This window comes from Malurus melanocephalus, unplaced genomic scaffold, assembly GCF_030028575.1.
Source record: "Malurus melanocephalus ecotype Western Australia unplaced genomic scaffold, MMel_1.1 scaffold_38, whole genome shotgun sequence".
Taxonomy (NCBI): Eukaryota; Metazoa; Chordata; class Aves; order Passeriformes; family Maluridae; genus Malurus; species Malurus melanocephalus.
Genome location: NW_026623270.1, coordinates 2,768,814 through 2,782,352, shown reverse-complemented (window position 1 = coordinate 2,782,352; position 13,539 = coordinate 2,768,814). Strand labels below are relative to the sequence as shown.

The following is a 13,539-nucleotide window of genomic DNA, read 5'->3' as shown; positions in this document are numbered from 1 at the left end:
TGAATTGGGAAGCCAAAGAGGTGTAAAGGCTGGTCCAGGTGCACATGGCTACTGCCAAAATGTGCAGCAGCAGCAGCAGCAGCAGCAGCACTGTGTTCTGGGAGTTTGTAGGAGTGTGTGTCCTCTGGGCTGTGACTGAAGCTCACATCCTGCCTCAGATAGCACAGTTTGACACCTTCCCTTCCCCTTAAGAGCAGCTGAAGCCTGTTTGTCCCCAGGGTTGCTGGAGCATAACCAGCCCAGTGGCAGGGCTGTCCCTGCAGCTTGGGAAGGAGCACTTCAGACCAGCCACCATCTGACCCTGGCAAGGAGCCTGGGAGCACGTAAATAGGGCCAGGTTAATGAAAATGGGACTGGCCCCTTCAGGAGATCYGGTCCCTCCCCGAATTACTTAAACCTGGACTTTGTATCAACTGTTCCTAAAGAAAACAAAAAACCTCCGTGTTTCAGGGTACCCACCAGCCTTTGCCAACTGGGTTTTGGGAAAATAGCTCTTTAATTTTACAAAGTTTCTGGTGTTCTGCTGGCATCATCTCATGGACAAATGATTTTGTGGCCAAAGGCTRCTCCATTCCAAGCACTGTTCCTGTCCTCTGGTGGTGCTGTCAGCACGTAAATCCACACAAGCATGGCTGTTGTTTGGACACCTCTGTGCTCCTATCCCATCCYTACTCCATAGCCCTGTCATCCTACATCCTTAATATTTTAAAATATTAAGAAAATGGCCCTTYCCCTACAATTAGAACTGGTCAGGARGCAAACTCAAATCCAGAGAATAATTACAAGTTGATGAATATGATGTGAATCACAGCTTTCCAAGAGCTGTGGAGAGGAATCTTTAACCTTCAAAGGCACTACAGCCATGACTTTCCAGCATGGTATGGAGGGAGATTCACTTTAAAAGTCATGTCCTTTTTTTTGGCTTATCTTTCCTTCTTGCCTCAGTCTTTATTTCTGACAGATGTTTGGGAATTTGGCCATGTAAATAATCAAGCTCAGGGCATTAGGAAACCATTAAGGCACAAACACAAACTTTAATATGCTTTAATATGCAGGGCACAGTGTCCTGTTACTGTTTGTGCTGCTCCCAGGGAGTGTCTGCCATGGGGCTTTCTGCCCCTTTTCCGTCACTGATCCCAAATGTTGATGTGGTCAYACACAGCCCCCACGTCCTGAGGCTTCACTGCCTCCAGCTCCTCATTGTCTTCCTTTTCATTGTCCAGCTTGCCTAATATCCAGTCAAATTCAGGAATGCTAAATCTTAAAAGCTTGCTGGGCTTAGAAGTGCTTCTTTTTTTGCACTTATTTCCCTGGAAGAAGAGGAACAGCGCCGGGAGGGAAAAGGGTTTTCTGGAAACCTCGGGCTCCTTCAGTGGGCTTCACAGTGGCAGCACTCACTGCCMGGTGACAGGAGCTGAATCCCAAAGCTGCTCCAAGATTTTAAGGGATGTAGAGGGAATTGTGACAGAAAATCAGACACTGTCAATATGTTACTTCCATGTGGAGTCAGGTGTAGCTTGGAGGAAATGAGTTGGGCTCACGACTGCACTCCTGCTCGCTACAGAAATGAGCTGTGAGTGAGCAGCCCAAAGAGATTTTTAGTTTTATAAAAAGCAGAAGAATGTGTTCCTTCAGTAATTTCCCATTCATGCCATATGAGGTGCTGCTGCCAGATGCCCTGGGACACCAGAATCACAAAAGCATTCAGGAGGCAAACAGAAAAAATTTGCAGGATGGTCCATGAGGGAGTGAAGCAGAAATGTGTGCAACCTCTGGCTCAGGAAATCCCAAAGTCTTGGAGGGCTGGCAGCTCGGGGGTGTGACAGGGCAGAGATCACTCAGTGGGATGGCTCATGCCCTGCCTGTGGGGTGAGGGCTGGGCTTGTGGCTGCTCTGCTGGCCCCCTCCTGCCTCCCTGCCCCAATAAGGGCAGATCCAGGGCAAAACGAGCCCTTACTTGGGGGCATCTTCGGAAGTCAAAACGTGAAGGTAAATGGTTTTTTCTTTACTTCTCTCCTGCCTGTGGAAGTAAAGGGGAAAAGACAGATGATGCTCCTGGTGCCTAACAGCATGATCCATGAAATAATCCATATTCTTACATTCATTCAGCAAAGYTAGGTTTAATTGATATCTTGTCACTGGCAATTGTTCAATTATTCTGAAGAGCAGCAGAACAAGGATTAAATTGGAGACTTTCTGTGGCCTTATTGCATCTGTGCAGCTGATATCCCAGTGGTAACTTTAGAAACTTCAACTCTGGCATTTCCTACTGTAAAAACTCCTACTCCAAGTGGTTTCTAAAGTAACWTCCGGTGTGTGGTTGCATGTATGATTTTCCTAATGTTTCCTAGAGGCAAGCTCTCCCTGTTGTGGAGACATTGCTGTGCTACATTGCTATTTCTTTCTAGCCACATTAGGTCCTTTTTTTTACCACACCCAGCCTGTTACGAGGCCAAGTGTCTTTTGGCTGTGCAGGAGCTTCAGTAAATTCAAGCAACCCTTCTGGTGTTTGTGGAGCTCTGTCCTCTCCCTGGAGAGCTTCAGAAGCTACACTTGAGCCAAAAGGCAAAAGCATTGAAAGAACAGGACATCCCCTGCATTGCTCCCCAAATGTAAAACCACATCTCTGCCAGCTTTGTCCTTGTCAAGTGAGAGCATCTCTGGGACATCAGCAGTGCYCTCACTGATCAATGCTTTTCAGACAGCCCGTGGTACCACCTTCCACACCTTCTCTCAATGTCTGGCTCATACATAAGGTGTTTGTGGATTGCAGTCAGACCATACAGGAGAGCCCAGAGCTGACATTGCCCTCAGGGATGGGTCACCCACCAGCCACCYACTGTATTTATATGGGTACCACAAAACCCAACAGATCCCCAGATACGTGCAACAAATGGAGATTTTAAAGCAGATTTTGCAGATGTMAAGGTGAGCTGCTCTGCTCTAGAGGATGTTGCTTAGTGCCATACCTGTGAAGATTTTCAGCATCTTCGATGGTCTCAGGCAGAGCCCTTCCCTTCATTTCAGGGAGCAGCAAAACTAAGCCACTGTCGATTAGAACAATCCCAGCTGCAAGCACAGAACGAGGATCACAAAGGCAATGCCATGGTCATGCCCATGTTTGTTTAATTCCAAATCATTAATTAATGCCCCAATGGACAGACAATGCCTGCCCCAATGACAGAAAAAGGTCACTTCAGATAAGCACTTGGCTTTTTATCTCTGTGATTCTTATTTTTCAGAGTAATTGCTGACATTTCTGAGGTGCATTTGTGTCCTGGAAAGCTGTCCTGRGGCACAGACCCACAGGGAGCCTGGCTTCCTTGCTTTGGACACACAGTGCAATGAAACAGGTTTTGCCACTGTTTTTCCAGCTGGCATGGGATTGAGGCGRCACTGGCTAGCTGTCATCTCCATTTTTGCTAGACAGGACATTACTACCAGTTCACCTGGCCAGTTTCACCTTCTGATTAGTTTTAGACCCGTCCATGACCCAGCTGAAGGCAGATGRTTCATGCAGGCACACAGATTTGAATATGCACAGCAGCTGACATTCAAGGCAGTCGTATTTTAGGACAGCAACCTTAACATTAGGGCTGAAATGCTCCTTTACCACCCTAAATTGCCAGGCTAATTGGCCACCATGAGGAGGAGTGAAACATTTCTGCAGGGAGACAAGGCCAAGCTGCTGGGASCTCAGCTCAGGTAACCACACTGCCTGTCAGAGGGATGGAACCCAAAGTTATTCCTCCCTTGGGAAGGGCTCAGCAGGGGGAAGTCAAAGGACTATCCCTAAAGCGTGGAGTCCCTTCCACGGCAGAAGGGGCTAAAGGGTGACTTTGCTACCACTTCCARAYACCCRGATGGAACAGGCTAACCAAGCTGTRTCKTACACATGTACRCACAWRTTTATGCATCCCTGCATACWTTTTTTTAAAGACAGGAAATAAATCCCCTAAGTAATCCACCTCAGCTTTGGCCAACCCACCCATCTTGCAGCTCCCTTACCAAAGATGACCAGAGGCAGTTCGTGCCAGAGGTCTGCCAGTCTGTACACCAGGAAGGGCGTCACGATCCCGCCGAGGTCACACAGGGATGAGCAGACGAGGACTCCCAGGTTCCTGCAGCGCACATGCAAACMCACACGGACAKGGACACACATGGCACCAGCTCTGCCTGTGGGTGCCCTGGACAGCTCTGCACCCCAATGACCCGCAGGACACAAAGAGYTCACCCAGCCCTGCTGCCAATGCATCCCCAGCTGTGAGCCCATCCCTCAGGCTGTCACAAACACCCAGTGCTTTTATCTGCAGACTCACCTGAGAAATGTTGGATACAGCTCAGGATTCACCACGCATATGATTTCATAGCACATGGTAATTCCCATCCTGCCCAAGCAAGCTGCKGTCATTTTAAGCCAATAAAGAGCTGGAAAGACATTGGGCACATTGAGGTTGGAACACAAAAGTATAGTTTTCTTCTGCTCTTGCCATAAACCAGCTTTAAATATTTAATTTAAGGAAACAGTAGTTTGCTGTCCTGAAAGGTCAAGTGGACTGTGCATTATGATATTCTATTCCACTAAAAAAAAATTATAATGCAATTTTCTTTTGATTCAAGCAAATAACTGAGTCTTGAGACTTTGTTAGGTTGCTGTGACAGAGAGGAGAAATCAATGCTACAAAGTAGTTTGGGTTATTCTGTGCATTAACAAAAAGCTTATGCAGGACACCACTTGTTGCTCCCCAGTCACTTCATAAAGTGGGTTTTCATTGCCTGGGCACGTTGGGGTTTTTGTGTATAAAATTTTTCTGTAACATTTTGTGTGTTTGTTCTTGTACCCCCATTGAATTCACAATTGTGTGGCACTGTTGTGTCTGTAGTTTCAGTCTGCTTGTATTCCATACAACAAAAGGAAAGCAATTTCATTTGGTGGCCCTTAAGTGGCACACTGCTTTGAGACAATGGCCTTGGAGCAAGTGCTCAGCTAAACCAAAGCCAAGTGTCTGTCACCGTGGTTGTTTGGCATCCTGCATTCATGGCAGCAGCACTGAAGGCAGAAAGCACTTACTGTAACCAGACATTGTCCAAATGTGTGCGTGTGCCTAAACATTTTTCCTTTATAGAAACAGAAAATGTGGGACTTTTGGATGAAACCCCTGCATTTTRCATTAGAATACAAACGTTTGGCCAGATAAAACTGCGAACCTAACATGGCATCCTTCATGACCTAGCACCTGCAGKCTTACAATCTGATTTGATGCCATTTTGGAAATGCAATTCATCCCATTTCTCCAGCCCCTCATTAGCAGATATAAATGCTGCAGCTGGAACATAAATCAGCTTTAAACATAAATCAGTGCCGGTATTTGCACACACTGGGTCACAGTACTGATATAGGCCAAGATATCAAGGATTGTTTCCCTTTTCCAGGGCAACAACCAAGAGACAGGGAGAGCATTCCTTGGCAGGAGAAGCGTGCACAACTCACAGTGTGGGAGGAAGGCTGTGACGAGGCACGCAGCCCCTGTCACCACACCGGCTGCAGCCCAGGTGTAGCGACGGCCAACCCGATCCAGCGTCAGCAGGAGGATGAAGGCAGCTGGGAATTCCACCAGAGCAGAGTAGAGGAAATCCAGGTACATGTTCCCAGCGGCCATTCCCATGTGCATGATGAGCCCCTGGTAGAGGACAGAGCTGGTGAACCTGGACAGAGAAGAGGGAACAAATGGAGCCAACTCCCCTGGGAGAGAGTTTATGCAAAGGACTGAGATTTGCAGCTGGTCAGAAACAAAATAAGCTTAAATCAATGATGATGATTTTAAGGGCACCAAATCACAAACCTCCATTTGGGCTGAAAAAGCCWGCCCATCCTTACCAACTGTACATCAAAATGAACGTGTATTTTCTGATCTGAGGTGTCCTGACCAGGTCTACAAATGAAGGTTTCAACTTTTCTCCATCTTCATCTTCRGAGCTGAGATTCTGGGAACATAAGTGACAGGACAAGAGGCTACAGTGGGTGAGGGAGAAGGTGGTGGGCACTGCARTGAATATTTTCCTTTAGGCTGATGGGAGGATGAGGTTTTAATTTGCCAGTTAAGTAACTGAGAGTAAAACAACTTCTCTAGAGTACTTTGGATAAAGAAAATATGAAAATATATGCAGACAACCTTCATATCTGTTGTGACTGTGTATGGCATGAAGCAGCATTAAATAAAAGTAATGAATGGGCATGTTCTGGAATTTAAAGTGACGTGATTTCCCAAATATGCTCTGTGAGGTTTCTAGGCAGTAAAAGGGGGCTCACTTGCCTTTGCTTTAGGAACTGCGATGATTTCGACCACCAAACTGTTCCCTGCTCTAAACCAACACAATCTTTAATTCATAACATTATTTGTCTTGAAGATGGCACATATGCATCAAATGCAGAGCAGTCACCTGAAAAGAAAGAGGCAGCTTCTTCCTATTTCCCTTGGCAATGCGCTTAATAACTTCCATGGCTTTGTCATTCTGYTTCTGAGCTATGAGCCACCTGGGAGACTCAGGCAGACACCTGCAACACACATGAGCATGACAGCTACAGAAAAGGAAAATGCACATTAGTGGTACCTGGAAAACGAAAATGGAACTGAGTTGCTGAGGCTAGGAGCAAATGGAGCAAACGGTGCTTTGTGGATTCACGGGCGGAATTGAAYTGGCAGCGGAGTGAGCTGTGGCTGCCAGCAATTGCACTCTGATTTGAGCTCCACTTGAGCCTTAATTGATTTAATTTTTTTAAAGTCTAAACCCAGTTTATTATAGTTTGGAAACGTTTGTCTGAGATAAATTCTCTTGACAAGCTTTAGAAATAGCTAATAATCTGTGGCTGTAAAAAAGAACAGCTGTAAACCCCATCCTCATTTTCTACCACTTTAAAAATAGCCTTTCAAAGAAAGATCAGACATAAACCACATCCTAGTTCTGTTCCCTAATCTAGTTATTTTCCTAGGAGCATTTTTATCAATTGTTTATTAAAAAAAAGTATGCTGATTGCATAAAAAACCCCAAATAACCAAAACAAATTATAATCAATGACGAGAAAACTCCCTTCTCACAGCAGCTCAAGTAGGGGTCGAGAAATAGCGACTTATTATTTTGTGATGTGTGGCAAGGACTCCAAACACAGAAGCATCACACCATRTTGCAGGTAGCCCTTTGCTCTTAGGTGAGTCAGAGTAAACCTTTGGGCAGAGGTAATAGAAAAAAGCCAAATCTCATCCAATATCTTCTTGGGAATCCTATATGCAGCACTACAGCTGATCTTTATGGAGAGTTTTCATCTCTCAGCCACCATTCCTGATATTTTCAGTGTGGTGTGGCATTACTGGGAGCTGCAAGAGCAGGCACTTACCAGTAGTAGAGCAGGAGAAAGAAACTGGGCAGCGTGACCGCAAGCTGGAGCCACCTCCAGTGTGGAAGTGYATAAGCCAGGGCAGTGAGGATGAGGAGCCCCAGGGTGAAGGCAAGCTGGTAAGTGATGCCTGCTGCTCTCCGGTAGTCTGAGCCAACAAATTCTGCAACTGCAAAGACAAGACTTTGAGCAAAAATAGATTGGTTTGGAGAGCCTGGGGAACATAACTGCTGCCAACTGAGACCACGTGCAGCCCCTGTGCTTGGCTGTGTCCTGTCCTTGGGTGCTGCTTTCTTTAGCCCCCTCCTTCAAGCTAAGGACTAGATGGCAAAATGAAATAGATGTGGCTTGTTTGCCTCCATCTCCCTCCTCCCATATAGCTTGGGAACAGGGCCTCGCTACTTGCCAAGCAGGTGAAGCAGCTCAGCAAAGTCATTTTGGCAYCGAGGCTGTGAAACASAAGCGTTGTCTTTCACATCAGCGCYTGCTGCCTTTCCCRGAAAGGTGCTACACATCTTGACASTGTTTTCAATTTGTTTGTGCCTCTAGACCTTGCCCTTCATTTTGCCATGTGCTCGCCAGGTATGAATGTTTCCTAGTTTTCAGAGCTGCCTGCTAATTATTCCATTTATGTTTACAAGCCGGTGCAAGCCTAAGCAGCTGCATTTCAGTGAAGAGGGGCAGTTTGGCAGCAAAGAGCARTGTCACTGCCTGCTCTTGTCACACACACAGCGCTTTGACAATCAGAGAGCCACCCCTGCCACCCAGAAGGTGTGACTGKGAGCTGCATAACTGAGGACGTAGCCTGTGAGCCAGCCTCCCTTGCTGACCAGCCCCTGGAGCAGGCGGAACGTCGTTGTCCATCCATAGCTCGGTGCAAAGGCCATCAGGGCCCCGGACACGGYGCTGATCAGGACTGTGACCAGAAGGCACAGCTTGCGCCCAAACCTGCACAGGGGAAAAAAGACAAGAGAGAGGTTCAGCTCCTGGGARGGGAAGSTGGCAAACCAAGGGGYTGGAAGAGGCTGGAGAGGGTCTCTGCTCATTTTGAGTAGGAGTTTGTATCTGCTCTTCCCTTTGCAGTATTTTCCTTCTCAATGGAAACTCAGGGAATTCCCCCATCTTGTGTTTTCAGGTCATTGCTCATTTTTTTGGTTAATAACAGCCAATGAATTCAAGATTTCTCTGATTTGGCTCCCCAGCCCATCTTTTGAAGCTGCAATAGTTTTTAATGGGTATTTGTTTGCTAATTGTCATTTTTATTTATTTTCTTATCAACCTTGGCTGACTATGGAGCTCCTCTTAAATAGGGATTTTTATCCATCCCTGTTATTTGTCATTCCTTTTATCATCATGACTCACTGATAGTCAGGAACGGAGGGTTTCCAGTGGAAACAAGCTTACTGGAACTCTGGAAAGGCATTTGTTTTCTAGCTGAYAGAGATACATATTCAGAAGTATGAATTATAAAAGCCATTAAATTAGTCAATATCCACTAACAAAATAGCACAACAATAAGTGCCAGCCAAAATAAGAGCCTTTTGTTCTCTACAGCAACATCAGCAGATACCATCACTCAAACTTGCTCCTCTCATGAGCCTGACATSCAGACATTTTTGGCTTGCCTGAAAGTTCAGCCCAACAGAGCCTCATCATACCACATCTGAGACCTCTGGTTTTSCTTTTACCATTCTGGTTATGGTATTTTGTGTTGCTCTTGGGTGCTTGCAGTGTAGGAGCAGCAATGACCTGGGACAGGGTGGTGTGAGCAGAGTGAACACTCCTTAACACTCTGACATGAACGTGTTTTATCGGACAAGGATTTGTGTCCTACTCCCTCGTGTCTTTTCATACCTCTGCTTCACAATGAGCCTTTGTAAAAAGGTTCTTAGGTATTTTGACACACAGAGAAAGAGTATTTCGGATATCAATTTTGAGTTTGGAAGCTCTGGTTTTTATTGTCTCTCACCATCATACATTGGCAAGAAAAGCCTTTGAACATGATTACTTAATCCACCTCTGTGCTAGAAAGGGGATCTGGAGAGTGGTGCTTCTGATGCTCATGGAACCTGCTCACTGATATTTCATGTTCTGTTGTTCTGTTATGCTTGATGAGTGTACATCACCATCCAAGCCTCATTTCTGGCAAAAAGGATGGAATGCTTTAAAATTTACTAGTAGATTAGTCAGAAAACAAGCACTTGGACTTAAGGGAAAGAGAGGATGGGGGGAAGGGGCGACAAATGTTTCTGATTAAAAAAAAAAAAAACCCAAAACAACCCAAAGATCTTCCAAAATGCATGTGAAGGAAAGCTTAACTTGTCATAAGTCTGTCCACTTTTGTCCTTGAAATGAGACAGAGGACTGCATCCCAGGAGTGAAGACTGGATGTAGGATTTTTGTGGCAGTGCTCTAGTTATTGGTGTCTTTCACCAGATGTGGCCACCAAGCGTTACTTTAATAAATCACTATCTATTGAAGAGAATCCATCCAAGCACAGAGCTTATAAAAAAGCTGGTCTGGGTCACTGGCAGTAAGGCAGTGGCTTAGTGAGGACTGAAAAGCAGTCTGTCCAATCTGTGCATGGATGAGCTTCTTTCCAAGCAGATTTKCCTGCACAACCCAACTGATGGAGTGTTTGCCTGCACTGAAACAAGGGAGCAGGGAYCAAGGACACAGACACAGTCCCGTCCTAATTTTGGGACACTGCAGAAGTACTACAGGGGATGGACAGGCCCCTTCCCATAGACCTTCCCCCTTGGAGGGGTGGGACAGTGAAAAGAAGGGAACAATGGCAATATCTGTTCAACAGAGACAATCTTGGGGCCAGTCTTGGGAGAAAAAGGCTATTGAGAATACAAAGTAAAAAAAAAGAATTCAAGACAGGCAGGATTTACAGAAGGATTGTTCATCACTCCCTGTTACCTTCACATCTTCAAATTCCTCAGTCTCAGCCTCTCTTGCCATTTTACTAAAAATTTTGGTTAGCATGCAGAAGAAGATCAGCTACAAAACATTGAATTCATTCAGAGGCTAATGTAAAAAAAAATAATCCACTGGGCAGATATATGGCACAGTGATAATTGTAATGGAAAAGAGGAAATGAGGGACAGTAAGGACTGGAATCAGCCAAAACAGACTCAGCTGGGAAAAAGGAGGATCAAATAAAATTTAGGAAGAAAAAACTACTTCTCTTTCATCTCTCAGATGAGAAAAACTCCTATTTTGAAACTGATTTATGGCCATCTGGATACTGTTAAAATTAATGTGAAACAAATTTATCGAAAAGATGAGCAAATAGTTCTTGATACAGGAGTTAAAATTTCATCTTGGACTCTGAGATTGCCTTGAAGTTTGCACTCGAGAGAGAAAATAGTCTCTTCATTTATGTGAATTTCTCAGGGCTGTAAAAATGGAGCAATACCTTGGCATTTCTGTGGGTTCTTGGGTCACAACAGCCTTTGAAAGCAGACCCTTAGAAAGCACCATCCACCCGCCTTGTAAGTGACTCACAGACCTTTTCAATCAGGTTCTGGTTGCCTTAATTTTCTTCCCGAATTGAGAGTGTTGTTCACCAACATCAGGAAGCAGATAACCAGAGGAAATTGCTCATCCCATACCTGTCTCCACACCACCCACCTGTCTGCTACGTAGCCAATGCTGATGGAGCCAATGAAAAACCCAGCATTCACACAGGATTGGAAGAGRTCCAGCTTCCAGGAGTCCTCACACACCAGGTTAAACTGGAAGGGCAACCACAGTTAGCAGCACAGACACATTCCCCACAAACCAYGGCTGTTTGAGAAGGAAGGAAACCAATGGCATCAACTAGAAAACAGATTCCAGAAAAGAAACCCTCTAACCTCTTAAGCTGACATCTGCAGTGCTTCTTGTTTGGATTTTCTGAAACCTTGGAAAAAAGTTACACCCTGGAAAATGGTTCTGCAATGACACATGAGGAGAGTGAGAAAGGAAGGGAGACTCTGAAAGAACAAATATAAAAATTCAGAAAAATCTTGTCCTCTTGTCCCTACCCATCTGCTTGAAATTTGGAGGACACTTGGAGCACTGTTTCCTTCCCAGATGCCAAGACCTGTCTCAAACCATGCATTTCTGCATGAATTCAGTGCTGGGTGAGAGAGATGAAGGTGCTGCCATGAGCCCTGCTGGGGTGGAGCCAGGAGATGCCCATCCCACACCCCCTTAGCCCTGGCAAAAGGCCCAGGATTTGGCTGACTTTTCTCTGAAGTGAGTGGGGACTTGGGAGCTTGCTGCAGATTTACAATTAACAGGTTGTCAGGGAACACCCAACAAGGGGAGGAGGGCAAATTGACCATAACTTCCCTACTGCTGGAAATATTCGCTCAAGTGTAATTAGACTTCAGCCCAGAAAGCAGCATGAATGTATTTGGCTGCTTATTTAATCTTAGTTTCTAACTCAGACAAGTTTGCTGGGGCCATACCAAACAGCTCAGCTCAGTTTCCGTGGTGTGGAGAACAGCTGGAGGGCTCTTTTCTGCCCCAGCTCATCTGTCCCAAGAGAAAATGAGTGGACTTGCTTTGTAACAGTGATGATAGTGAAGCAAGGAAATGTGAATGCCCTGCCCACAGAAGCTGTGAAGTATCCAGCAATGCACTTTTTAAAGGTCAAGTTACACAAACATCTGCTAGGCATGGTTTTGGAATTGCTAATACAGATTTGGCAGTGGAGGGGAAGTAGAAGAGATCTGTTTTGAGGTCATTCYTGTACTTCAGGTCTCTACGTGGCTTTAAGACTGCGAGTACTAGTTTGCATAGTTTTTCAATGATTTATGAAATAAATACATAGTTCTCAATGCAAATTGAGATAAAAGAACACTGCTTTTGCTAAAGCATTATGTGAGAAATGTGGCCCTGTCCTCTGCTTCTTGTTCATTATGGATGARTATCTGGATTATCACCCAAAAGTGCAGCTCCTCAGTTTGGGCTATGGGGTGCTACCCTTAGTTTGGTGATGGAAATAATAATTATGAGAATARCAATGGATGACAAGATTGCAGCATTATGCTGCCAGGAAAACCAATAATTTCCCATTGTTTCTGTATATGAATCTTTGCTCTAAGTGCCTGGCAGGTTCTGATATTTACTGTTTACTAGCAGTCAGACTCTGACCGTACACCGAAAGCAAATTTTACTGCTCCAGCATATTCTATCTTTAAGCTGTGGAGACAGGAGTGATTTTTCCACACAAGCTATGTCTTACCTCGGTCACGAGAGAGCTYCCCGGAGTGTTGTAGACCCAGCCATCCCGGCAGGGAGCCAGGGGGACGCTGCTCCCAGTGCCCACCAGGCTGCCCAGGGGGTCAGTGCAGCTGATGCCCGTTGTGTTCCAGTCCACCTCGTACCTCCTGCAGCGGCTGTCGAAGCTGCCCCCGTGGCCATCCCACTGGGGAACCGTGTGATTCAGCTGCTCCTCCAGGCTCCAGCCACAGCGCTGGCTCAGCTCGGCCACCCCGGGGCTGTGGCAATGGTGCTCGGGGGTGAATCCCAGGAAAAAAATCCCCACGTAAATGGGAGCAAAGGCAGCAGAAAGCAGGCATAAGACAAAGAGGGCTTTCTTCTGAAAAARGTCAAATTCTCCMAYSTGCTCTAAAACGTCATCCAGGGTTGGCATCTTTGTGTGTCACAAATGATCAAAGTATCTAACTCAGTTGTTTTCTGGGGCTTTGGTCTTCTCTGCCCGCTTAAATAACAGCTGAGGTGTGTGCTTGAAACTCATAAACAAATAATTAATTAACTTTGTCAATTGTCAAGCCATGCATCACAACCTTTGTTTCTTAAATRAGCCTTTTCTAAACACACTTTGGCTCTTCTGTTTCACTTCTGCTGTTAATTTGTTTTATATATGATATATTTGAAATGCAAGATCTAATGTCTTAGATTATGGTCATTTCAGTCTGTCATTTCAGTCTGTCAGTGAGTCTGTCACCACGCAGTGTGACGCAGGTGGTAATTTCTCTGTCTGGTATTTTCAGGGGCCATAAATACTATGAAAGCAATAAAATCCTCTTCCTCGCATAGATATACAACTGAAAAACCTTCTACTTAAAATTACAGTCGACACAGATGACTTCTTTTATGCTATTTTGAGGGAACAGAAGACAGCA

At 45.4% G+C, this 13,539-nt stretch overlaps 1 protein-coding gene across 1 annotated transcript; it reads right to left on the bottom strand.

The window, feature by feature from the left end:
* Positions 1-1,048: 1,048 nt before the first annotated feature.
* On the bottom strand, positions 1,049-13,046 carry SLC22A2 (solute carrier family 22 member 2). The gene is made up of 11 exons (XM_057364349.1): positions 12,636-13,046; positions 11,033-11,136; positions 8,187-8,341; positions 7,394-7,562; positions 6,442-6,556; positions 5,879-5,985; positions 5,492-5,706; positions 4,320-4,428; positions 4,009-4,121; positions 2,970-3,069; positions 1,049-2,020 (listed from the first exon to the last, which is right to left on the bottom strand). Exons 1-11 carry the CDS (start codon positions 13,044-13,046, stop codon positions 1,954-1,956), a joined length of 1,665 nt encoding a protein of 554 aa, XP_057220332.1. The 3' UTR covers positions 1,049-1,953.
* Positions 13,047-13,539: the final 493 nt, after the last annotated feature.